The sequence below is a fragment of the Engystomops pustulosus genome, chromosome 1 (genome assembly GCF_040894005.1).
Source record: "Engystomops pustulosus chromosome 1, aEngPut4.maternal, whole genome shotgun sequence".
NCBI classification, from domain to species: Eukaryota; Metazoa; Chordata; class Amphibia; order Anura; family Leptodactylidae; genus Engystomops; species Engystomops pustulosus.
Window position 1 is genome coordinate 136,475,708 of NC_092411.1, and position 24,783 is coordinate 136,500,490.

At 39.4% G+C, this 24,783-nt stretch overlaps 1 protein-coding gene across 4 annotated transcripts in view; it reads left to right on the forward strand.

Annotated features, from left to right (window-relative positions):
• The window catches only part of SVEP1 (sushi, von Willebrand factor type A, EGF and pentraxin domain containing 1), a 238,977-nt gene that overhangs the window by 88,539 nt on the left and 125,655 nt on the right, over nt 1-24,783 (forward strand). For all 4 annotated transcript variants that reach the window (XM_072154359.1, XM_072154368.1, XM_072154377.1 and 1 more), the window contains exons 14-19: nt 228-336; nt 447-632; nt 3,471-3,704; nt 17,437-17,598; nt 22,430-22,591; nt 24,526-24,687. In XM_072154359.1, the coding sequence (XP_072010460.1) occupies nt 228-336; nt 447-632; nt 3,471-3,704; nt 17,437-17,598; nt 22,430-22,591; nt 24,526-24,687 (1,015 nt within the window). The remainder of the gene's footprint in view (nt 1-227; nt 337-446; nt 633-3,470; nt 3,705-17,436; nt 17,599-22,429; nt 22,592-24,525; nt 24,688-24,783) is intronic.

Here is a 24,783-nt window from a genome sequence, read left to right on the forward strand (position 1 = left end):
TTGGAGGAAGAAGAGATCATAACTGTGATGCATGGTGCAAGATAATATATCAGTGATGATGCATGGAGTCCTCTCCTCTGCACTGTGGGTTGTCCATGACATCCGGTGAAATCATAGTTCATGATTTACAGTCATGTGCCACTTGCCTTTTTGTTTTATTTCTGTTTTGGCTACTTACTTCAATGAATTGGTTTTTGCACTGTTTAATAGAATGATATTATCTACAGGTTCCATCCTTCTGTAGTGATGTTGATGACATTGATTGCCGCCTTGAAGATCAGTACCAGCAACAGTGCCTAGAATATAATTATGATTATGAGAATGGATTTGCTATAGGTGAGTGGACGATTAACATTTGAGATTTTCGTATTTTATATTGCTCTATGGCCCCTATTTTATATAGTATATAAAAAAATCAAATTTAACTCATGTATTAATGTTTCTAGGACCCGGTGGCTGGGGTGCTGCCAATAGATTGGATTACTCTTATGATGATGTTTTTGATGTAACAGAGGGGGAAGTAGGTGAAAAGTCCACATCTGATGCCACATCACATCTACGTGTTAAAAGACATAAGAGGATGGATATTCCATCAACAGATCAAAAAGTTAAGTTTGTTTTTAATATTACAGGTATGTACAAAAATATCCTAGAAAATGAATCAGAACACATGTAAATAAACAAATCTTTGTTAACTCGTGGTTATATGGGTTCATGTTAAGCACATTTTAGTGTGATATATATTCAGCATTTGGAAGAACTCATGAAATGGGGAGCTTATCATTTGCCAGAATTATACTATTCGCTTGAAAGACATTGCCGTTATTGCTGTAACATTATTATTGCCACTGCGTGTACTACCAGTTCTAGTCCCTGAAGAACCCGTAGAATCTCTGGAGAAACGCGTAGGACAGAATAGGGATAATGTAAAGAGGAGGCAGGAGAGTTTAGGGAAAGGATGTTGTGGAATCAATCATGAGAACAGGAGATTTGTATTTACAGATAAGATTTTTGCAGACCCATACGAGAGAGAGTATGAAATATTATGGCTAGGCTGCAGAGACAAGGGACTTGTGCAATATGGAGTCAATGACACTTGGGACCAATGTGCAATAAAGGACAATAAATGGAAGCACACAAATAGGATATCCTCTTATGGGGTCTGGGGCAAAGAGACTTAGCACACAGCACCTTATGGATTTTATATGCAATAAGGAGTTGTAGCGCGTAGCACCTTTTGAACTACATGGGGCAATTGTGGAATAAAGAGACATAGCACATAGAACCTAACAAACTCTATGGACATACACTCACCGGCCACATTATTAGGTACACCTGTCCAACTGCTCGTTAACACTTAATTTCTAATCAGCCAATCACATGGCGGCAACTCAGTGCATTTAGGCATGTAGACATGGTCAAGACAATCTCCTGCAGCTCAAACCGAGCATCAGTATGGGGAAGAAAGGTGATTTGAGTGCCTTTTAACGTGGCATGGTTGTTGGTACCAGAAGGGCTGGTCTGAATATTTCTGATCTACTGTTGATCTACTGGAATTTTCACGAACAACCATCTCTAGGATTTACAGAGAATGGTCCGAAAAAGAAAAAAAATCCAGTGAGCGGCAGTTCTGTGGGCGGAAATGCCTTGTTGATGCCAGAGGTCAGAGGAGAATGGGCAGACTGGTTCGAGCTGATAGAATGGCAACAGTGACTCAAATTGCCACCCGTTACAACCAAGGTAGGCAGAAGAGCATCTCTGAACGCACAGTATGTCGAACTTTGAGGCAGATGGGCTACAGCAGCAGAAGACCACACTGGGTGCCACTCCTTTCAGCTAAGAACAGGAAACTGAGGCTACAATTTGCAAAAGCTCATCGAAATTGGATAGTAAAAGATTGGAAAAACATTGCCTGGTCTGATGAGTCTCGATTTCTGGTGCGACATTCGGATGGTAGGGTCAGAATTTGGCGTCAACAACATGAAAGCATGGATCCATCCTGCCTTGTATCAACGGTTTAGGCTGGTGGTGGTGGTGTCATGGTGTGGGGAATATTTTCTTGGCACTCTTTGGGCCCCTTGGTACCAATTGAGCATTGTTGCAACGCCACAGCCTACCTGAGTATTGTTGCTGACCATGTCCATCCCTTTATGACCACAATGTACCCAACATCTGATGGCTACTTTCAGCAGGATAATGCGCCATGTCATAAGCTGGAATCATCTCAGACTGGTTTCTTGAACATGACAATGAGTTCACTGTACTCAAATGGCCTCCACAGTCACCAGATCTCAATCCAATAGAGCATCTTTGGGATGTGGTGGAACGGGAGATTCGCATCATGTATGTGCAGCCGACAAATCTGCGGCAACTGTGTGATGCCATCATGTCAATATGGACCAAAATCTCTGAAGAATGCTTCCAGCACCTTGTTGAATCTATGCCACAAAGAATTGATGCAGTTCTGAAGGCAAAATGGGGTCCAACCCGTTACTAGCATGGTCTACCTAATAAAGTGGCCAGTGAGTGTATGTCCCAATATGAATCCTAGTGATCCATAACATATCCCTAAAGATAACTGCTCTTTGATTTCTATCAACGAGTGTTTACAGTGAATGACGACTAAGACAAAAAGTCGATCCTATTACAAACACAGATATTTTTAATGCATACCTAATAAAATATGTTTTTACTTCTTTTTGTAAATACTACCCATTAATTCTTTAAATCTGATGATGCTGGTATAGGTTTGGCTGAGGATAACCAAGTAGAATACAAAGGTCACTCTATGAGTCATGTGTAATGTATGCTATAAGGATCCTTTACACAGATTCAATAATGGACCAATCATGCAATAATTCTGTCTTTCAAATGTGTAAATGTTTAATTGTTCTGGTGATTGTTATGCAGACAAAGACTTTATATAAAAGACTTTAGATGGTAAGCAGTACATATCTCCCTGAAAACAAAGCCATGTTCTGCTACAAATGCAAAATGTATACAGCCAGAATGCTATATATTATTTCTGACTTTTAACACTAAAGTTAGTTGATAGGTCCGCCAGATGCCTCAATGAACTTCATAATGCCATTTCTTAAAAAACCTTAAAAATTGAAAATAAGAAAAAAAATGTAACTACTCTTATGGTTCTTCAGTCTTTAAGATGTAAGGGTGGAACTAAAGTGCAATCCATTCTAGTTAATGTTCTTTCAAATCTTCGTCTTGATGTGAAGGTAACATATTTCACAATAGTTTTGGAAGAAGAGCTATCACGTGGTATCTTGTCATATGCTGAAAGTATGCATCTTTATGCCCCATTTATCTTTATTTAATGTCTGGGAACATCTGTCCAAACATCATGTGATATTATGGCTTCTAACAATGGTCTGAAGACATCTGCCATATCGACTACACAAAAAATTATTCTCTTTTTCTAATGTTCTAACACCTGCCACCATTTTTATTTCCAGCAAGTGTACCATTGCCAGAGAGAAGGAATGACTCTGTTGAATTAAGTAACCAAGAGCGTCTCCTGAAAACTTTGGAAACCATAACAAATAGGCTGAAGAGGACTCTTCGTAAGGAGCCTCTATACTCTTTCCACTTTTCTTCAGAAATGATTATTGCCGATAGTAATTCATTAGAGGAAGGAAAAGCTATTCTTTATTGTAGACCTGGTTCTGTACTAAAAGGACGAATGTGCGGTAAGTTATCTGATAATTTATTTACTTATAGACTGACTGATGATACTACTTGGGTTGTATTTTCTGTCTAACTAAAACACTGTCAGAACACATGTGTTTAAAAGTTTTGCTTCTTGAAAGTTGGGCAGTAGTGTACCTATCCTTTGTTCCATGATACGTCAATCTTTACTCTTGCTCAAAGGGGTATTCTGGGAATATGAACGTTTGTCACAAAAACCCATGATGCTATAAATAAATGATTGAAACAAAACTCAATGTAATTAGTCACAAAATGGAGCTTAAATAGTTTGGTTTTATGGACTCTCTAAAGTATGCAGAGTTATCACCAAGATGGCCGCCACTGGAAACTACAAGTCCCAAGATTCTTTAGTTCTAAGTAACTCCTCCTACCACTTGTGCTCTGCTCCCAGTGATGATCCAACAGGTTTTTTTTGCTCTGTTACCGTAGTAATAATACAAACCGCTTATACAGGTAATACTGAGTAGCAGATCTCCATTTTAATGTCCATCTTCTATATTGCAGCATATAATATTAATAACAATAATAATAATAATCTTTATTTATAAAGTATAGTCATATTCCATAGCACTTTACAGATTGTGTGTGACATATACAAATAAAATAGGATAATACAGAGAAAAACATAGTCATATAAAACAATAAAAGTGAGGGCCCTGCTCGCAAGAGTTTACAGACTATGAGGATGAAGGGGGTGAAACAAGAGGTATAAGAGCTTGTATAATGGTCAAGCCATTCTAGAGAGAATAAAAACAATTTAGCAAATAAAAATACTGCTGCTTAAACCAGTCATCAGCTTATATACAGAGTCCAAGGTCAATAAGACTGCAGATAAGTCTGTAGCTTTGTATCTGATGTTTGCCGGATAATGGGAAGGAGGAGTACACAGGATGCGATAGTAAACAGAGAGTTGAAGTTGAAGAGATTTTTGGAGGTTTTAAGAGAAGCTTTGGAAGTAAGGTATTTGTCTTACAGTCCCGGGAAGGGCATTCCAGTGAATTGGTGCAGCTCAGGAAAAGTCCTGAAAACGTGAGTGCGAGGTTCAGATTGAAGAAGAGAATAATTTAAGATTACTGACAGAGCAAAGAGCACGGGTTGGGCAATGGACAGAAATGAGACAAACCCTTTGGGCGTAAGTGGTGTTTTATTATTATCATCTGAAACATGTACACTTGCACAAAGTTTGTGCACTTTAAGAATAAACATCTATTTTCTTCCAAGGCTAACAGAACCCACGTAGAACAGATTTAACTTTAAGCTTTCCTATAAAAATATGCACCAATGCAAAATCTGTTTTAGTCCCCCGTATATCGCATTGCATTAATTGTACTGTGCCCTCGTATACGCTGGAGTAGCTTTGGGCTCCTGGGCTCAGTTACAATAGCTATATTCTCTAAGTACATACTGAGAAAATGATCTACAGTATACAGTATGTCAACAATATTGTTTATGTGCTTTGGTCAATTATGTCTTAATGCAAAGTTTTCAATAAAGAAATCCCCACAGGAACTCACCACGCTCTACCCACTGTCACCTATCAATGAATCAGTGCCTAACTGACTTTCATGCAGAGAATATGTTAGTGAGGCTTGTTGTCAGCTGGATAAAACTGCCTATAGTGATTGACCTGAAGGACTCTTGGATGATTCCTTTTCTTCTTTGCCCAGAGTTTTGCTAGTCAATTGAAGGAGTGTGATGTTGTCATATCTACTTTTATACTTATGCAAACAGCATGAAGGGAGAAGCATACTCAGAATATAAATGCAGCCTGGCTGGATATTAAAATGGAACAAAGCAACATGATCTGAAAAATGGTTCTCTACTAGCTTTTCATGAAAATTAAGTTTGAAGTGTTTTTTTTTTTTTTTAATAACACAAGCTAGAAATAGAAGAAAAACTTGGTCTTCAGTAGAGGTTAAATAGAGATTGCCCACCAATAATAACTTATCTCTTATCAACATAGTTCCTATTAATTATGAGAACACATTGGCCCAGATTTAATTAAGTGTTTGTGTCAGTTTTCTATCTGACTTTGCACTAAAAAGAAAGTGCAAATTTCTTGCACACGTACAAATGAAGTGTTTGCACAAGTATTGTGTCGCGGCTGCACTGTGTCTGCTGCGGCACAAAATTCTGCACCTAAAGGATGTTCCAGTGCACCAGACCGTGCGCCACATTTATCACTGCGGCTTGACAGAATTGTGTCACACTCTATATGATAAAGGTGCACCAAAAAATGTTGCAGGGTGTGCCAGATTAATGAAGATCATGAACCAGTTTTGATGAATCTGGTACATTCTACACACTCAATAGGGGATATTTATAAGGGCATCTGCAACACGTCAGTGGCGTAGAAGCCCTGAAATAATCGCAAATGCTAGTTTATTGCCACATCCTCCACCTTCACGCCAGTAGGGCGTGAAGGGGCGTGAAGGGGGAGCGAGGCCAGCCAAGAAGAGGGTGCGGTCGGCCATGAGTGGGCCAGCACGGGAATTTGCTGCCCCTATGCCGGCATACTTGTTGCAGCAAATTTATACATGTGAAAAGTCGCCCGCCACATTTATTTCTAGAGATATTCGTGGTGCCGGGCCCTGCAATATACATCAAGAGACCAAAGCCTCTTGATGTATCGGGCTGCGCATGAGCACAAGTGTATGATAAATTACCCCCAATAGGCGCATAGTACAGACTGCACTAGTTTTGATAAATGTGGCCCATTGTCTCCTGTCTCAGTGGAGTCACCATTGTACAGTGGTGCTTCTATTCTTTTATTTCTATGGGGCTTTCTCAATTGCCAAGTTCATTGCTCAAATACACCCTACATTCCCTAGGCATAACATGTATAACATCTATGTTCAAACTTTGCAGCTACTTTGCAGTCAAAGAGCAAACTTAATGGTAAATTAACATTTACTTACCCTTCCTGCGCTATCCCGAAAGTGCATTGTCCGACTGGAATTTACATCTGCCGCAATTCACTAAGATCATGCGCCCTATATCCTATATACACGTGTCACTTCCCCGCTCAGTTCCACAGGAGTTCACCTTCTTTTTCCTGGTGTATGTAAGTGCATTGTCTTGGGACACAAATTGAATCTTAAATCTCGTGCTGAGCCCTAATCAGTCGGATCTTCAGACAGCCCGTCTTCCAATTTCTGTTGCATGAAAGCTGGCGCCACTGTGCCAAAATCCAATCGCGTGTAACACAATCCCCACTTAAATACCTGTCACAGCGGCGCAAATCCCAAAATCTTAGAAAATCCTACGAAAGTGTTATGCGCGGACCCTTAGTAACTAAGCCCCAATGTGTCAATTAACCATTTCAATGAAGATGAGCAGGGATTACAAGAAGGATATGTTCAAACTTTGCACCATTTTGCACCATTATGCATGTTGCTGCAAAACCTTTAAATAAAGATTTTAATAGTCTTTCAGTAGTATACACTCACTGGCCACTTTATATGGTACACCTGTCCAAATACTCGTTAACACTTAATTTCTAATCAGCCAATCACATGGCGGCAACTCAGTGCATTAAGGCATGTAGACATGGTCAAGACAATCTCCTGCAGTTCAAACCGAGCATCAGTATGGGGAAGAAAGGTGATTTGAGTGCCTTTGAACGTGGCATGGTTGTTGGTGCCAGAAGGGCTGGTCTGAGTATTTCAGAAACTGCTGATCTACTGGGATTTTCACGAACAACCATCTCTAGGGTTTACAGAGAATGGTCCGAAAAAGAAAAAACATCCAGTGAGCAGCAGTTCTGTGGGCGGAAATGCCTTGTTGATGCCAGAGGTCAGAGGAGAATGGGCAGACTGGTTCGAGCTGATAGAATGGCAACAGTGACTCAAATCGCCACCCGTTACAACCAAGGTAGGCAGAAGAGCATCTCTGAATGCACAGTATGTCGAAATTTGAGGCAGATGGGCTACAGCAGCAGAAGACCACACCGAGTGCCACTCCTTTCAGCTAAGAACAGGAAACTGAGGCTACAATTTGCACAACATCATCGAAATTGGACAGTAGAAGATTAGAAAAACGTTGCCTGGTCTGATGAGTCTCGATTTCTGCTGCGACATTCGGATGGTAGGGTCAGAATTTGGCGTCAACAACATGAAAGCATGGATCCATCCTGCCTTGTATCAACGGTTCAGACTGGTGGTGGTGGTGTCATGGTGTGGGGAATATTTTCTTGGCACTCTTTGGGCCCCTTAGTACCAATTGAGCATCGTTGCAACGCCACAGGCTACCTGAGCATTGTTGCTGACCATGTCCATCCCTTTATGTCCACAATGTACCCAACATCTGATGGCTACTTTCAGCAGGATAATGCACCATGTCATAAAGCTGGAATCATCTCAGACTGGTTTCTTGAACATGACAATGAGTTCACTGTACTCAAATGGCCTCCACAGTCACCAGATCTCAATCCAATAGAGCATCTTTGGGATGTGGTGGAACGGGAGATTCGCATCATGGATGTGCAGCCGACAAATCTGCGGCAACTGTGTGATGCCATCATGTCAATATGGACCAAAATCTCTGAGGAATGCTTCCAGCACCTTGTTGAATCTATGCCACGAAGAATTGAGGCAGTTCTGAAGGCAAAAGGGGGTCCAACCCGTTACTAGCATGGTGTACCTAATAAAGTGGCTGGTGAGTGTAGATTATCAGTATGAGATGGATGGGGATATGACACCACCATTGATCAGCTAAGAACAGGACTGCCAGCAGCTTTACTACCCACAAGACAGATACAGAAGCAGACAGTGCTGTCCCTTGTGTAGTGGTGGTGCAGGGATACTGCAGGGAGCTGTCGCTGAAGTGAATAGTAGCTGAGTCTGTAGACACCTTGAACCACCACTATACAATGGACAGTACTGTCTGCTTCAATCTCTGTCTTCTGTCACACACCCACCCATCTCAAAGTAAAACCCATTTAAACAAGTCTCCAAAAGTATGTTAAAGTGTAAGATATGTGTATATTATTGTATATTTCTGGGTTGTTTTCCTTTCATTTACACACATTTATACCCTCATACACATATATTCATACACTCATTTATACACCTATACACTTAAATATACACACATGTATACCGTCATACATACATGAATACACCAATACTTCTATACACACATGAATGCACTCTTCTATACATGCAGAAATGTAGATATTTTGGTAATTTATTAAATATGAAAAACTGAAATATCACATGGTCATAAGTATTCTGCTGTGACACTCACATGCTGCCCATTTCTGATCCTCCTTGAGATGGTTCAGGTCCTTTATTGATTCCCAGCTGTGTTTAATTACATTGATTAAAATTCATTAGGAAAGGTACACACCTGTATATATAAGACTTTACAGCTCACACTGCATGAGAATCATGATGTCTAAGGCACTGCCTAAGAAAACCCAGAGACAGAATTATTGCAAGGCACAGAACTAGTCCAGGTTACAAAAGAATTTCTGCAGCACTCAAGGTTCCTAAGAGCACAGTGATCTCTATAATCCTTAAATGGATTATGCAGGTTTAGGATGACCACAACTCTTCCTTGACCTGGCCTTCCAGCCAAACTAAGCAATCATGGTAGAGGAGCCATGGTGACAGAGGTAAAGAAGAATCCCAAGGTCATTGTGGATGTGCTCCAGAGATGCAGTAGGGAGATGGGAGAAAGTTCCACAAAGTCAACTTTCAATGCAGCCCTACACCAGTTTGGCCATTATGGTAGAGTGTGCTGACAGATGCCTCTCATGTGCAAGACATGAAAGCCTGCATACAATTTTCAAAAACATATATGTAGTACTTCCAGACTATGAGAAATTAGATTCTCTAGTCTGATGAGATGAAGATTGAACTGTCTGATGTTAATTCTAACTGGTATGTGTGGAGAAAACCAGACACTGCTCATCACTTGCCAAATACAATCCCAACAGTGATACATGTTGGTGGAAGCATCATGCTATTGGGTAGTTTTTCAGCTGCAGTGACAGGAAGACCCGTTGCAATTGAAGAAAAGATTAATGCGGCCAAGTACAGAGATACCCTGGATGAAAAACTCTTCCAGAGTACTATGGACCTCAGACTGGGCCGAAGTTTCACTTCCCAACAACACAATGACCATGGACACACAGCTAACATAACAAAGCAGTGGCTTCAGAATAACTCTGTGACCTAAACCCAATGAAGCACCTCTGGAGAGACTTGACAATGAGACTAACATTTACCATCCAACCTGAGGGAACTGGAGAGGCAGAGAATCCCCAAATCCAAGTGTGAAGCACTTGTTGCATCATTCATAGAAGACTCATGGCTGTAGTAGCTCAAAATCGGCACCCTCCATTAACATCATAGGTGCATTTAAAGATGGTGGCTCCTATTTGCAGTGCTTTTAAGTCTCAGCACTGACTGCAACAGTTACCGGCAGGTCTCATTTGTATAATTCAGCTAACACCCAAGAGGGCTCAGTCTTTTAGTCCTCTCCATAGACCATTTCACCACTGCCTAAAGTATTTTTAAGTAGGCCAGTTGTGAAAGGGTTAAATTGGTAAATGTTTGAGGGATAAGACATTTACATTTAAGCTGTAATCCTTAACATTTGTATGCATTTTATAAGAGTTTAAATTATAGTTGTTTCTATGGAGACTGATATCAGGCATTACTCTTTTGTATGCTATAAGACTATCAAATTTTCTTTAGATTGCAAGTTTTAGAAACAAAAAGAAAACAAAGGCAGGATGGGTTTTCTGTATATCTGACCACCCCACCCTTGAGAACAAAAATCACAAAAAAAATCATCAATGAAAATCTAATTTTGGATTAGGAGTCACTCACAACATTGAAGTAGAAAAATACACTACAAGCTGATCCTCCCCAGGGGAGGTGCTGGGCAGCCTTTCACCCTCTGTGCTGCATTACTAATTTGCCATCAGGTAACACTTGTCACTTTATCTTGTATGCACTTTGCGTGTGTTTATGCAACGCCATTTTTATGCAATATTACCCGTGTTACTATGCATCAATCTCCTGGCCTTGCACTATGCACTTTATGAATGTCAGTTATTACCATTCAATTTTATATGTGTATTTGCTGCCCAGCACCTACATGTTTCATGCCTTGTAACCACCTTGTTGATATGTTCTATTTTTAATTTGGATCTAATAAACTTTGACTATTTTAGTATTATATGCTCCCCCTCTTTTTTGGTATTGTTTTTCGTGTATAGGTTTGATCCACTTTTGTGGGTTGTAGAGTCAGTCTCATTCTACCTTGAGTGTGAAAACACCACCAACATTCAAAATCGACTAAAATATCAGCCAGAAAGCATTGGTACTGAGAAGTGGTCTGTGGTCCCCACCTGCAGAACCACTCCTTTATTAAGTGAGTCTTGCTAATTACCTGTGAAATTGATGTCAATTAGTGCTGCTTCCTAAGTGGACAGTTTGATTTCACAGAAGTTTGATTTACTTGGATTTATATTGCATTTAAGTGTTCCCTTTATTATTTTGAGCAGTGTATATAAAAATAAAAATATATGTACATATATATATATGATGCTTAGGTAACACCACCGGTTATGCTGGACACTGTTCCTCAAGTGTTTAATGTCAAATAGAGCTCCGGAAGCCTCTGTACTTTACCATGTTACAGAGGAAATTCTTCTACGAAAGCATTTTCCTCTGTGCTCCACCTGATGGGGACTCCACCTATACAGTACATTTCTGTATGGCGCAACAGTGGTTCCCTCCGGGAGGACATAAGAGACTGACGTGTGTCTTGGTTTTATGTTCAAGTCCCTGGTACCGGGACAACCATGAAAGGGTTAATTAGGACTCACCTTACAAAAGTCAAGAGGGCTATTGGGGCCCTGCATAAAAATGCCTTTCAGTTGCAACAAAAAACCACAGTGGTGTTTGAAAGTTTGTGAACTTTTCATATGACATGTTCCAAAGGAATGTGAAACCTTACTTTCGTTATTCAGTGTGACCCATTGCATCAAGAGGTTTCTTGTTTTATATACAGAAATATAGAGGGTTCACATACTTTCAAGCACCACTGTACATCTCAGGGTTAAAATATAAACTTAATCATCAATAAAAAAAACCTGCTATTTTCAATGACTTTTCTCCGCCTTCTTGTGTGATACATACATACATTTGTTGGCGGATATAATTGAAGCTTCATCCGGAGATTTGGTGTTATAGGAATTATAGAAGCCGCTAACAAATGGCACGTGTAGCACTGTAGAGCCAGATAAAGTGGAATATGTGTAAATCTCTGGATGGAGGATGTATGTCTTTTCTTTTCATTGCAGATACAGTATATAAATTATACAGTCAAGGAAAATGTTTATTATTCTGTACATTTCTATGTATAATTACATACACCAATTTACACTTTCTGTTGATTTCTAGAAGGACTTCTTTAGTTAATCTTCAGTATTCAGATTTATTGACATTCAACAATCCCATTTTCATAAGTCAGAGAGGTTCAAAAAGCTAAGATCAAGGACATCACATGCATAAAGACACTTTTTCTGTCCTTGCATGTGTAGAAATGACAGGAGGAAGTAGTCAATTTCTTTGCACATTCTTTGCATATTCTTTGAATACTCAAAGAGTTGACTGGAAATTAAAATACATGAATGAATTTATTACCCTACAGTGAAGGATAAATCCTGTGTTTTCGACAATGCATGATTTAGAAGCAAGGTCAGACTGGCCCACCAGCAAGTGTGCCAAGACTCACTAGGCTGTACAATGTACCAACACCTCTATGTTATAGCTGAAAGGTGGGCTGTCAGGTTCTCTGGTGGACTCTAGCAAAGTAGACTTGGCTTTGCTGGGGCCCCAAGCAAAGCTATATCTAGGGCACTGTTAATGCATAAGTTACTCCATATTGCAGAGCAGAGTACATTGCTTCCATAGCTTTAAACTGTATCAGTGTCCTCTGGATCCCAACACAGTGGGACTTATATACTATGTGTTGCGCTGCTCATTTTCGTCGGACGGTTCACTGTTTTGGGGATTTGCATGGCTTTGACAGGTATTTAACAGGGGGTTGTGCTGGAATTGTGTCACATGCAATCGTTTTTTGGCGCAGTTGTGCTGGCTTTCAAGCGACAGACATTGTGGGGGAGGAGGGGGGTGAGCCGTCAGACGATCCAACGGATTTGGACTGAGTACAGGATTTAAAATTCAAAATGTATCGCAAGTTCAAGCACTTACATACATCAGGAAGAAGAAGGTGAACTTAGACCTGAGCAGGGAAGCGACACATGCCGAATATCAGGGGCAAGGTCTTAGTGAATCGCGGCACAGTCCATTATCATCGGACAATGCACTTTCGGTGAACTTTGCAGACCGGGCAAGTAAATGTACGCCAGTATCTAGAGAAAAAACTGGTCAAGATCCTATTTTTTCTGGTTCTTTAATCAGAGAGAATCAGCTGAATCCTTGTTCTGTATGAGGCCCCCTGCTGATCACCAAAGCTCCAAATACAATGGTTATCACCCCTGGTTTCAAGTAGTCCATTCCTGTGCTGTCTAACAGTGATAAAATTGCTCATTATATGTTAATTCTGCAAAACCAGCTTCTGCATTTCAGAGAATGACAAGAGAGAATTAACATGCTGCCCTTTACCTCAGAATTAAACGCCTGTCATTCCCCCTCTAATTATTCTTTCTTCATGACATACACAGAGGTAGGAATACATATTAGTATCACCTTCTCTGGTTTCTGGCATGTATTGTGTGTCATTATTCACAGAGATATTATTTATAGTAAGTAATGGTTATGACTGAATGTGGAATTTCATCGAAGCAATTCTGTAAAGTCATTGTGTAAAATGTTAATGGCCTGCATTAGCTGTTTGAGATATTGAAGGTATGTAGAAGTGTTCTAATGATGACAGCCATAGAGTCCAACAGTACAAGTGGCAGAGGAGGCTGAAATGCTGAGCTTGCCCTGAAGGTGGCAGTAGTTGTATGCAGTTGAATATTTCTTGAGACAGAGTAATCAGCTTTTGCACACGACTAGTATGGATGAAGCAGAAGGTTCTGAAAGGTAAACATTAATCAAGCATTATAAGAGCAAGAAACCTAGTGGAGATCTTTAAATAGAACATGAAGTAAGCAAGAATGCAAAATATGTTGCTACTTTCAAGAACAGAAATTCACTAATGTGTCCCATATGGAAAGCTGAGCACAATAAACATGGAATGGATTGGATTTAATATTGCACTGTATATGCGGTGAGCACAGAGTGCAGGCAAAACTGGATGTTGCTTAGTATAGAGAATAAAAAGATAATAAGCTGCGCTTTTACTGTTTTTACTTGGAGGTTGTTTTTATTATTTAGATTTTAGTGAATACAAGCAAATCAAACTATTATTCTATGCGGGAACACTGTAGAAGGACGCTTGTAGAACATATAGAAGGACAAGTAAACATGTGCCAGGAGACTAGCAGTGACAGGGGATGAAATGGAAATGAGGTTATATCAGCAAGAGAAGAATCCGTAGAAATCAATGGAAATGTAGAAAATATGAATATATACAGTGACGCAGCCCCACATGTACTGTTAACAGAAGGACACATTGTAATTATTTCACTCTGTTTAAAGGAGGTGCCCGGGATTAGAAAAAAGGGTAACATATGCCTGGGTGTTGTATTAGAACAGTGATGGGCAACCTTTTGAGCTTGGTTGCCAAAAAAATGAGCATAACTCGGGTGGTGTGTCACCTTGACAAAAAAAAAACAAAAAAAAAAAAACAGAATTTTGTGATATTTATAGTTTAAATAACAAATATGTATAATTATTTAACTTCTAGGGTACTTTAATCCTAGGTTGTGTGATTGATCCTACCATGGTAGGATGGCAGTATATGGAGATTTTCCACATCATCTATTTACAACGTGCTGGACAATCTCTCAGCCTCCCGACTACTGCACCTGGCCGTGTAGGAGCAGAGGATGAAACTTAACTCTCCGGCGGCCGCGTGTCACTGAAAATGGCTATGCGTGTCAGCACTGACACGCGTGTCATAGGTTGGCCATCACTGTATTAGAACAATACTTCTTAAATCTATCTACTACTCGGATCAGGGATTGTAAACCAAGCCTCCTGAAATACTGGTGTGTATATACTGAGCCAGATTTATCAGTGTCTAATGATGAATGGTAAAACTGGCATAGTTTGCATAGTCTCCTCTAAAAAAAAAATGTCTCCAAAGTCATATACAAATGAGCTGTTAAGAGGGATTCATAACTTGAGGGGGCATAACTTCATATACTACTATCTTGCAGAATAGCAGGTATAACCATGGTTGAGTTGTCAATGTAAAAATGAGAATTTCATCTTTCAAGACCATGGTGACAGGGTCTCTTTAATAGGGGTTCTCTGACAGATATATAGGTATCTTACTGTGTTTCTATTGAAATTAGTCAAATGTACTATTTTATAACAATAATCACCCTGATGCTGTGGTGCCCCCATCCCAATTGTCAGCATGTCTCTGCATTATTACATGAAGTGATGCGGTATATGTGTTAAACAAAAGGGTCTCTGTGTGAATATTCTTTTTGTGCCAGACATCATGGGCATATGACAAAAGTAGTAATATCTGCTTCTCTGACAACCTTCCCCCCACTTTCAGTGTGGCATTTCTCTGTTTGTCACTGTGCAACCTGCAACATAAGGGAACATTCACATGGTCGTCTGCGGGGATGTACATGCGGCCGCAAATTTGCGGCCGCATGTACGTCCCCATAGACGGCAATAGCGTTGCGGCGCAGATCCGGGCCGCACACCGCAAAAAGATAGAGCATGCTCTATCTTTCGGCGTGTGTGCGGCCGTGCGCCGCTATTCTCTATGGAGGGAGGAGGGGTCACCTCCTCCTCCTCTCCAGCACATGGCGGTATGCCCGCGTGGTGGGCATACCGTGTGTGAATGGACCCTAATTCTGACTTCTTTTGGATACCTCCAGTAGGCCACATTGACACAATGGGGCACATTTACTAAAAACAGTGCAGAGAGCTAATCTGGTGCTCCCTAAACTGGCCGGACAGCGTGTACCAAAACCTTTAACAAGGGCATTGTGACATTTTTGTGTCTTGAGAAGAATAATGGACCCGTGACACAAAAGGGACACTTTTTTAAATAACTGTGCAAGCATTTTGCAGTGAAAAGAATGTGCAAAGTCCGACAGAAAACTGGTGCACGGCCCTTAGTAAATGTGCCCCAATGTGCTTGAACTGCATGTTAGATCCTCCCTGAATGTAGATACATTTAGGCCCCTTCCACACTTGCGTTGCAGATCACGTCAGAGTTTCATGAGGGTGTGATCAGGGTTTGGTCAGTGAAAAACGCACATTTTGCATCAGAGTGCAATCAGTTTTCAGTCAGAGTTTGTTCAGTGTCTCAGTTTTTCACGCGCGTTTTCAATGCAATTTCAATGCGTTTTTTCACGCGCAGGTATTGCGCGTGTAATGGACTCAGGACTGAGCTCTATCTTTTCTATGGCAATTGATGCGTGAAAAACGCATTGCACTTGCATTGCACTTGCATATGTCTCAGAGTGCAACGTGCGTGAAAAACGCAAGTGTGAAAGGGGCCTTAAACCTAAGTGCTTGTATTAGGAAAGTAGCAACTCCTGTACTGCTGTGTTAAAAAAAACTTGAATTCAGGACTAAATTTATGTGCATTCAGGGAGGAGTGACTCCTGATGCGCTTTATATCCAGCCTTAGGTGGAACTAGGTATGTCTTGCATCATCGGTTGCAGAAAACAGTGTGACTTTATTTTTTAGTTATTTCTTGCGATGCTGCCTGCCAAAAATTAATAGTCTCAAACAGCCACTTTAATGGATATGCATTACAAACTCTTTGGGGGCGGAAGCCAATAGTCCATCTTTTCTAAAAAGAAAATCTATGAATCACATATCTATCCAGATCTATTTATTTATCTGCAGTACCTATTATGAATTTCATAAAAATGGAAGCACAAGGACTTGTTTTGTTAAGAGAAAACCTGCTATAAATACAAGTGTTTAGCCTCTCTTATTGCCTTTATAGCTAAATGGTAACAGAAAAAAACTTGAAAGAACAATCATTTTTATAGCAAAAGGTATAAAGGTTTAACATATTTTTACATGTCATACAAATGGTATAATATTAGTTATCTAAGTCATGTTTGTGTTACTTTTTAGGTTGACTTTGCTAAATGACACTTTAGTGCAATTTCGCTTGTGTCATAATTTTTATTCCCATCTGTAGTTCATAGAGAAAAAAAATCAATATGTAATCAGGTTTATTTATTAAATGTTATAATAAGGTATGAAAGGATATCTTGCTCTATAAAGAAGCTGAGTGTCTGTCTTTCAGAATGTGTTGATCAATGGAGAGTGCTGAACTCTAGAGGTACATTATAGGATTAAGATAAATCAGACATAATCTTCTTAACTTTGCACTTTTTCATCAACTGATCGTAACTTGCAGTAGATAGACAGCTATTACTTAGCTATAAAGATCATGTTGTAGAGCTCGCCATGAATTTATCACTGTGATTAGTAGGAACTGGATCAAGAAGAGCAATTAAGCCTTTGTATAAGTGTCTTTTGATGCTGGTAGCCTGCAGCTCTGTGCTTTTTATCTGTCTTGGCATTGTAATGTGATGGCTAGACTATTCACTTGTTTTCTTCTTCCTACAGTAAACTGCCCAAAAGGTACATTTTATTCCCTGGAACACAGCACATGTGAAAGCTGTTGGATTGGATCATACCAGGAAGAAGAAGGCCAAATGGAATGTAAAAACTGCCCTACTGGTACCTACACTGAATACCTGCATTCAAAGCGTATTTCGGAATGCAAAGGTAGGTACTGGTGTATTGCAGCCACTGTTATACCTCATTAGATTGAAAGAATAAGAGCATGTTATTGAGAGACATTAGAATCTCACGGTCAAAATCCAAACTGGATGGGGTAGAGGGGGACATGGAGCAATAGTTGACCTGAACTTGGTTTACAAACATTCTTTTTAAAACAGCACAATTCCCTTACCCCATTGTCTAGAAATTATGGTTATTGCTCAATAAAAGAATAAAAAAATTCCTGCAAAAAAAAAAAAAACAGCACAATCCTTGACTGTGGAGTACATAACGTTGGTGGGGGTATTTATCATCCAGTGTATGGCAGTTTCTGGTGTACAAGATATATAAAAAGTTGCAATTTATTGCTTTGCACTTTTTCCAAAATAGCCACCCTCACAACAAGTGTTCAGACAGAGCTGGGTATGGGGCGAGCCAGGGTGGAGGCACCCTGCTCGGTAAACTTACTATAGCCTTGTACAGCTTACATAGAATTAATATTGATACAGGATTGCGGGCCAAATATGCTAAGAGCCTGGTGCCTCTTAGTATATTCATTGCGGCTGGAGGGGGGAATGTCAAGACTGGCACACAACTCATTACCTATTGATACTAAAAAGCTCAGAGGGTAATTCAACCTATTAATCATTTAAAACATAACCTTTATTTAGTAATGACAAAAAAGTAAGTAGTACTTAATATACAATGGTGATTAAAATATCAGCTGTAGATCAGGTTTAGTTTACCACAAGCTGGCTCTTTTTGTTTCTAATGCTTGACAGTTGATAAATTCGATACTTGACAGTTGATACATTTGATACTTGACAGTTGATACATTCGATACTTGACAGTTGATACATTTGATACTTGACAGTTGATACATTTGATACATTCAAAGTAAATTAATAAGCTATTTCAAAGACTCAAATCCTTGTGTCACTATCTATCATATATCATATCCAAAGGGGGCATGTGTGGGGATTACCCCTCTATTACTTAAAATTTACTGTGACTTTCTCACTATTGTCAGTTTTGGTCAGCTTAGTATTTGTTTGTTGATAAATTGCCACCAAGGTCTTTATATGGGGAGCTAACTCAATGAGCTAGAACACAAAGTGCTGGTTACTACTCACCATTTTCATTTTGAACAGCCTTCTAAGCAGTATTCATTTAATTTAAACTTTATTGATGTGTTGGTCTGTTTGCAAATTTTCTAATCTCGCTTTCCGATCAAAACATTGTAAGACTTTCAGTTTATTTCCCAATAGTGAACCCAAAGATGCAGACACTTAGATCACTGTTAAACCTCTGAGTACCACGTAACCCTTTGTCATCCAAATGCAGTTGTAGAGTGTCCAAGAGAAAATGTTTTCCATCCTTCAAGATGCTACGATGAACATTGACTGTGCCATATAAAAGATCAAGCTTCCCTGATTAGATTTAAAACCTGTTGTTTTGTGGCATTTCAATTTTTTTTAATTTTTCAATACAGCTGTGAGAGGGCTTGGTTTTGGAACAAGTAGTCTTCATCAATATGATTTTTAGTAATTTTATTTAAGGTGTTCACCTAACCAATGTGCAACAGAGGAGTTCTTTCCAACTTAGATTAGGCTGTCGCGAAAAGGCCCGGCTAAGAGTCCTTAGTCACCAACATTAAAAGTCATATTGGTGATTACTATTAGGTATTTCAACTGTGTTTCCTACTTACGGTCAGATTTAATATACTAGAACAAATGCATGATGCGCAGTAGAACTTTATACATGCAAATAATAAGAACAGAAAATAATTTAACAAGACAGTGTGTAATACAGTATATAATTAGTATAATGTATATATTAATATAAAGTACTACTACTGTGATTACTATTATCCGTTTTATGCCACATAATTCTCTTTGCATAGTTTGAATACACAAATGTGTATATTCTATCCAATGAATATACAAAAGCATAACACAAAGGCTTCTTGTTTTAAAGAGAAGTCATATACCATATATAACATATTAGCCAACGCCTAATTTTACCACATAAAATTGGGAAAACATATTGTAGTAAACACCCACCATTAACCCCCAAGATCAGTGCTAGCATGGATCGTGGTAGTTTGCATGGTGGAACGTGGTGAAGCTTGTTATTCCCCGTGACTCCCCAACATCCACATTGTAATGAATGAGGAGAAAAATCCCCATACACTGCCATACTTTAGTATGGTATGATCAAGGGAGTCTGAAAAATAGTATTAAAAAAAATGTTAAAAGTGAAAAAAAAAATTACTTAAACAAAACAATGAATTAAAATCATCCCCCTTTGCCTAGAACTGATATGAATATAAATAAACAGTAAAAATGTCTGATCTTTTTTAGACCCCAAAGCACCCAAAGTCAAAAATGCCCCTTTTTCGCCATTTTGCTATATAAAAAATTTATAAAGAGTGATCAAAAATCTGCACAGTCCTCAAAATGGTAGTACTGAAAACGTCATCTCATTTTGCAAAAGGTTTCGCAGGAGGTTTTAATTTAAATCTCTGAAAACATTATAAGAACCTTTATAAATTTGGTATCACCGTGACCATGACGACCCAAAGAATAAAAGTAGATATGTCATTTCGGGCACACAGTGAATGCCCTAAAATCCAAGCCAACAAGAAAATGTTGCAGATGCATTTTTTCACCAAGTTTGTAATATTAAAGGGGTTTACCCATGAAGGCAGGTTAGGCCCTATCCAAGAGATAGGGCCTAACTTTCTAATCAGTGGGGGTCTCAGTCCTGAGACCACAATCAATTTAAGTGCTGCCTCCTCAGCCTAATGGAGCAGAAGGCTGCACATGATCATTCTGCTCCATTAATCTCTATTTAGCTGACGGAAATTGGCGAGCGCCGCGTAGTACTTACCTCTGGGGCTCCCCACAGCCCCTTTGGTCTCTTGTCTTACTGTGTAGCAGCACGCACTGTGAAATAATCAGGTAGAGACCCCACTGCCTCATATTTTGTAAGCGGGCTACTGCACAGGAAGCAAAGAGCACAGGAAAAGAGGGGAGGGCCAGAGGTAAGTACTAAATTAATGTTTTTGTATAATTGAAAATAAGCTGTGTGGGGCAAAAGTTGTGCTAAAAAACTTGTCTTATACTCGAGTATGTACGGTATTTAGAAGCACACTGATTGGACATAATTTAAACTGATTTGCATTTGAGAAACAAATATTTTTCTAAAATTACAAGGCAGACAAAGTTGCCAAAGCACAAAATCCATTTAAAAGATAGCTCTAAAAGTTTTGAGCCAGACTTCAGACAAATCACAACTAATTTTTTTTATCTCAATGGGGCAAATTTACTTACCCGGTCCATTCGCGTTCCAGCGGCGGCTTCTCCGCTCTGGATTCGGGTCCGGCCGGGATTTAATAAGGTAGTTCTTCCGCCGTCCACCAGGTGGCGCTGCTGCGCTGAAAGTAAACTCATCGCGCCGGAATGCACCGAGCTGGACCAGGTGAAGGTAAGCGGTCCTTATGCGACACATTTTCGGTTTTTAAATGCGGCGGTTTTTCCGAATACGTCGGGTTTTCGTTCGGCCACGCCCCCCGATTTCCGTCGCGCGCATGCCAGCGCCGATGCGCCACAATCCGATCGCGTGCGCCAAAATCCCGGGGCAATTTAAGTACAAGCGGCGCAAAACGGAAATATTCGGGTAACACGTCGGGAAAACGCGAATCGGGCCCTTAATAAATGACCCCCAATGTGTTCATGGATAATTTATTTGATTGCACTAAGTGCCAGCGCATGAAATAAACAGATGACATATTGTTATGGTGTTAACTAACAGCATTTTATGCTGAATTAGTCAGACTAATATTTCTATGATGGGAGATGTTTTCATGGCTTAAAAGACAACATGAATCAGCTATAACAAAAATGATTTTTTAAAATGATTTGTCTGGAAAACTAAAAATATTGTCTGATAAGTGAGCTTGGTCCACTGTTGCTAGTGGGATTGTCTTTGTCTCCTTATCATCATAGACATTAGTGAAAAGTGCCTCCACATGCATAGTCAAAACGCTTTGTAAAACTGGAAACACTGGATACTCCTAGTATTGGGTTTAGCAAAGAAGATCCGAAGCAGCAGTATAGTTAATAGTGGTGGTTTTATTCTTCCAGTGAATAACTACAACTAGTAATGAGCAGATATGAACTTGAAAATTCTTTTTGGACCTGGAATCCAAAGTGAAAATGGCTTCAATGAGAAGCTGCAATATTGTAATTTTATACTGGAACATGGTGTGTGGAATAATCACCACAATCAATTTAAGTGCTGCCTCCGTGGATTCTTTGCTGTACTACATTTTAGACCGAGAAGTCAGTTCTGGTAAGAGGCTTGCACCCATTGCCTGGGACTGCATCCTATTTTGCACAGTGCAGCACTGCACTTCCTCCTTCTGTTAATTTTGGATTCAGTACAAGTTCCCGTTAGTCAACACCAAACATTGAGATATTCAAGTCACATTTAATTGATATGATCCTTTTACTAGCAAATAGTTGTCCAAGGCAGACAAAGCTCCTTTATTTCATTTCATCACCTCAAGTCAAATTCATCATGCACCAAATCATGCACATGAGGAAACAAAAGTATATCTAAGATGCCTACAAGATTTTTCAAATCTACATGGCCAGTCTTTGTCTGCTATAACTAGTGCAGAACATCTTTTAGATGAAAAATCAATTTTGGTTTTACTTGAGTTCATCTTCAATGCACAGACAATTGATTGCCATTTCCCCAAAATATACTTTTCTAAACATTAAAAAAATTAAAATAGACAAAATCATCACAGGGTTGTCTTTGTATTCAGCTCAGTGCAAATCTGGAACATATTCTTCAAATGGTCTTGAAACCTGTGAGTCTTGTCCACATGGCACTTACCAACCAGTGATGGGAGCAAAGTTCTGTATCTCTTGCCTTAAAGGAATGTCAACAGTTAAAAGAGGATCAGTGGACGTCTCAGAATGTGGAGGTTTGTTACGAGCATTATTATGTCAATTTACATTGCATGTTAATATGTCATGTATATAAGTGATATATAAAGAATCCTAAGATACTGCGCTTTTACTGAAATGTACTTAAAAGGTTATCCACATTCAATTCACCTGGCTTATCGATACATTTCTTCAATTGGATATTCATTTTAAAAAAGTGTAAAGATAATTTCCCATAAATGTAGCCAAGTTGACCCATAGAAATGAGATTGTTGTCCTCTGATACGATGCATATAAAATGGCCGAGATGACCAACAGCCGTCATGTGGTAATGAGCACTGAGTCTAGGTGGTAGTGGGGGCATCGATAATGTTTGTATATGGAAAACAAATTAAATGAAAAGTGAATGCCCAGTTGAGAATTTCCCTTTAAGGGCATACTGTCTTAAAGGAGCTCTACCATCAAAATCAAGCATAAGCCAGGAACACATACTCATAGGTCCAGGGACTGTGGTAATCATTAGTGATGAGCGAGTATACTCATCCGAGCGTGATGCTCGGTCGAGTATTAGCATACTCGGACCGGCTCGTTGCTCGGACGAGTATTTGCCCTGCTCGATAACGAGCATTTAATTAAAAAAGAAGAAGTGAAGAACAGTAAAAAATACAATTAAAACATTTAATTTAATCATTTAATTGAAGAACACAGTGCAGAATAGATTGCAGATGTTCGGGAACATCTGCGATCTGCTCCGGAGACACGCGTGCAGAACGGTGTTCTCCGCAATAGTATTTGAAGAACAATATGTGTGAAGAACACATTGCAGATGTTTGGCAACATCTGCAAGTTGTTCTCTAAACATATTGTTCTTCAAATACTATTGCGGAGAACACCGTTCTGCACGCGTGTCTCTGGAACAGATCACAGATGTTCGCGAATATCTGCAATCTGTTCTGCACTGTGTTCTTTCACTGTGCTCATTCAGTTTGTAATTTTACTGAAAAATGCTCGGGTCTCCCATTGATTTCAATGGGGCTCGTTACTCGAAACGAGCACTCGAGCATCGGGAAATGTTCGGCTCGAGTAACGAGCACCCGAGCATTTTAGTGCTCGCTCATCTCTAGTAATCATCTAATATTTGTTATCCATGGCCTCCTCCCTTCTAAAATAAATTTTTTACAATTATGCTAATGAGCCTGAGGGACTCTGGGGCGTTATTAGTGCCCCACCATACTGAAGCTTCATAGTCTGTTAGACTCCCTCACCCACCCCCCTCTGATCCCTTAGCACTTCCCCTTCCCTCTGCCTGATGTAATCTCACTGCAACACAGGAAGTTTCAGGAAACAGTAGGAGGGCGAAGTACACCTGCATGTAACAGCCTGTGAATCTGGAACATGTAGGGCTCTGGTAACACCCCTCAGGATGTCATGGATAACAAATATAAGAAGAATAGCAGAGTCACCATGCCTGGATCTATAAGTAAGTGTCCCTGGCTTATGCTTTTTATTCCCTTTATTTCCTTTTAAGTAAATGGTAACCAGCATAAAATCTATTTCATTCTGTATGACCATATACACTGAATGTGTAGAGTTTGCTTTATAGTTAGCTTTATTTTTTTACACTTGACAGTGAGAACACAGCTAAATAAAATTATAGTTAGATTATCACTTACATTTGTTTTAATTATTTTGACATTTATGAAGCTGATTTATTGAAAATAATCTTATTTTAATTTGTATTTTGCATTATGCATTAATTGTTAGTAAGTATAAATTATATATTCATTTAAATATTCATTGTATAAATAAATAAAACGTATAGTATCATGTAAAAATAAACAGTTTTAGTTATTCTTCAATCTTATGTCATTTGTCAGAATAATATTCTCATTTTGTGATTTATTGCATAGTGATTTGATTGTGGATCCAAGTTTGAAAAAATTTATTTTACCATCCTGTATTTACATTTAAGTTCCGTGCCACGCCGGTGAGTTTTCACGGTCTGGACTGGTGCCATGCTTTCCTTGTCCAAGGGACTACTATCAGCCGGAACCGGGGAAATCTTATTGCCTGTCATGTCCATTTTACGGAACGACGACTATGACTGGAGCCAGGTCGATAACAGACTGTTCAAGTAAGCTGCCTTTTGTGCTCATTGACATTCTAAGTCAGTAAAAGAAGAGCTTGTTAACCTGTTTTGTATGGAACTGAGCTACACATGGCATGTAAT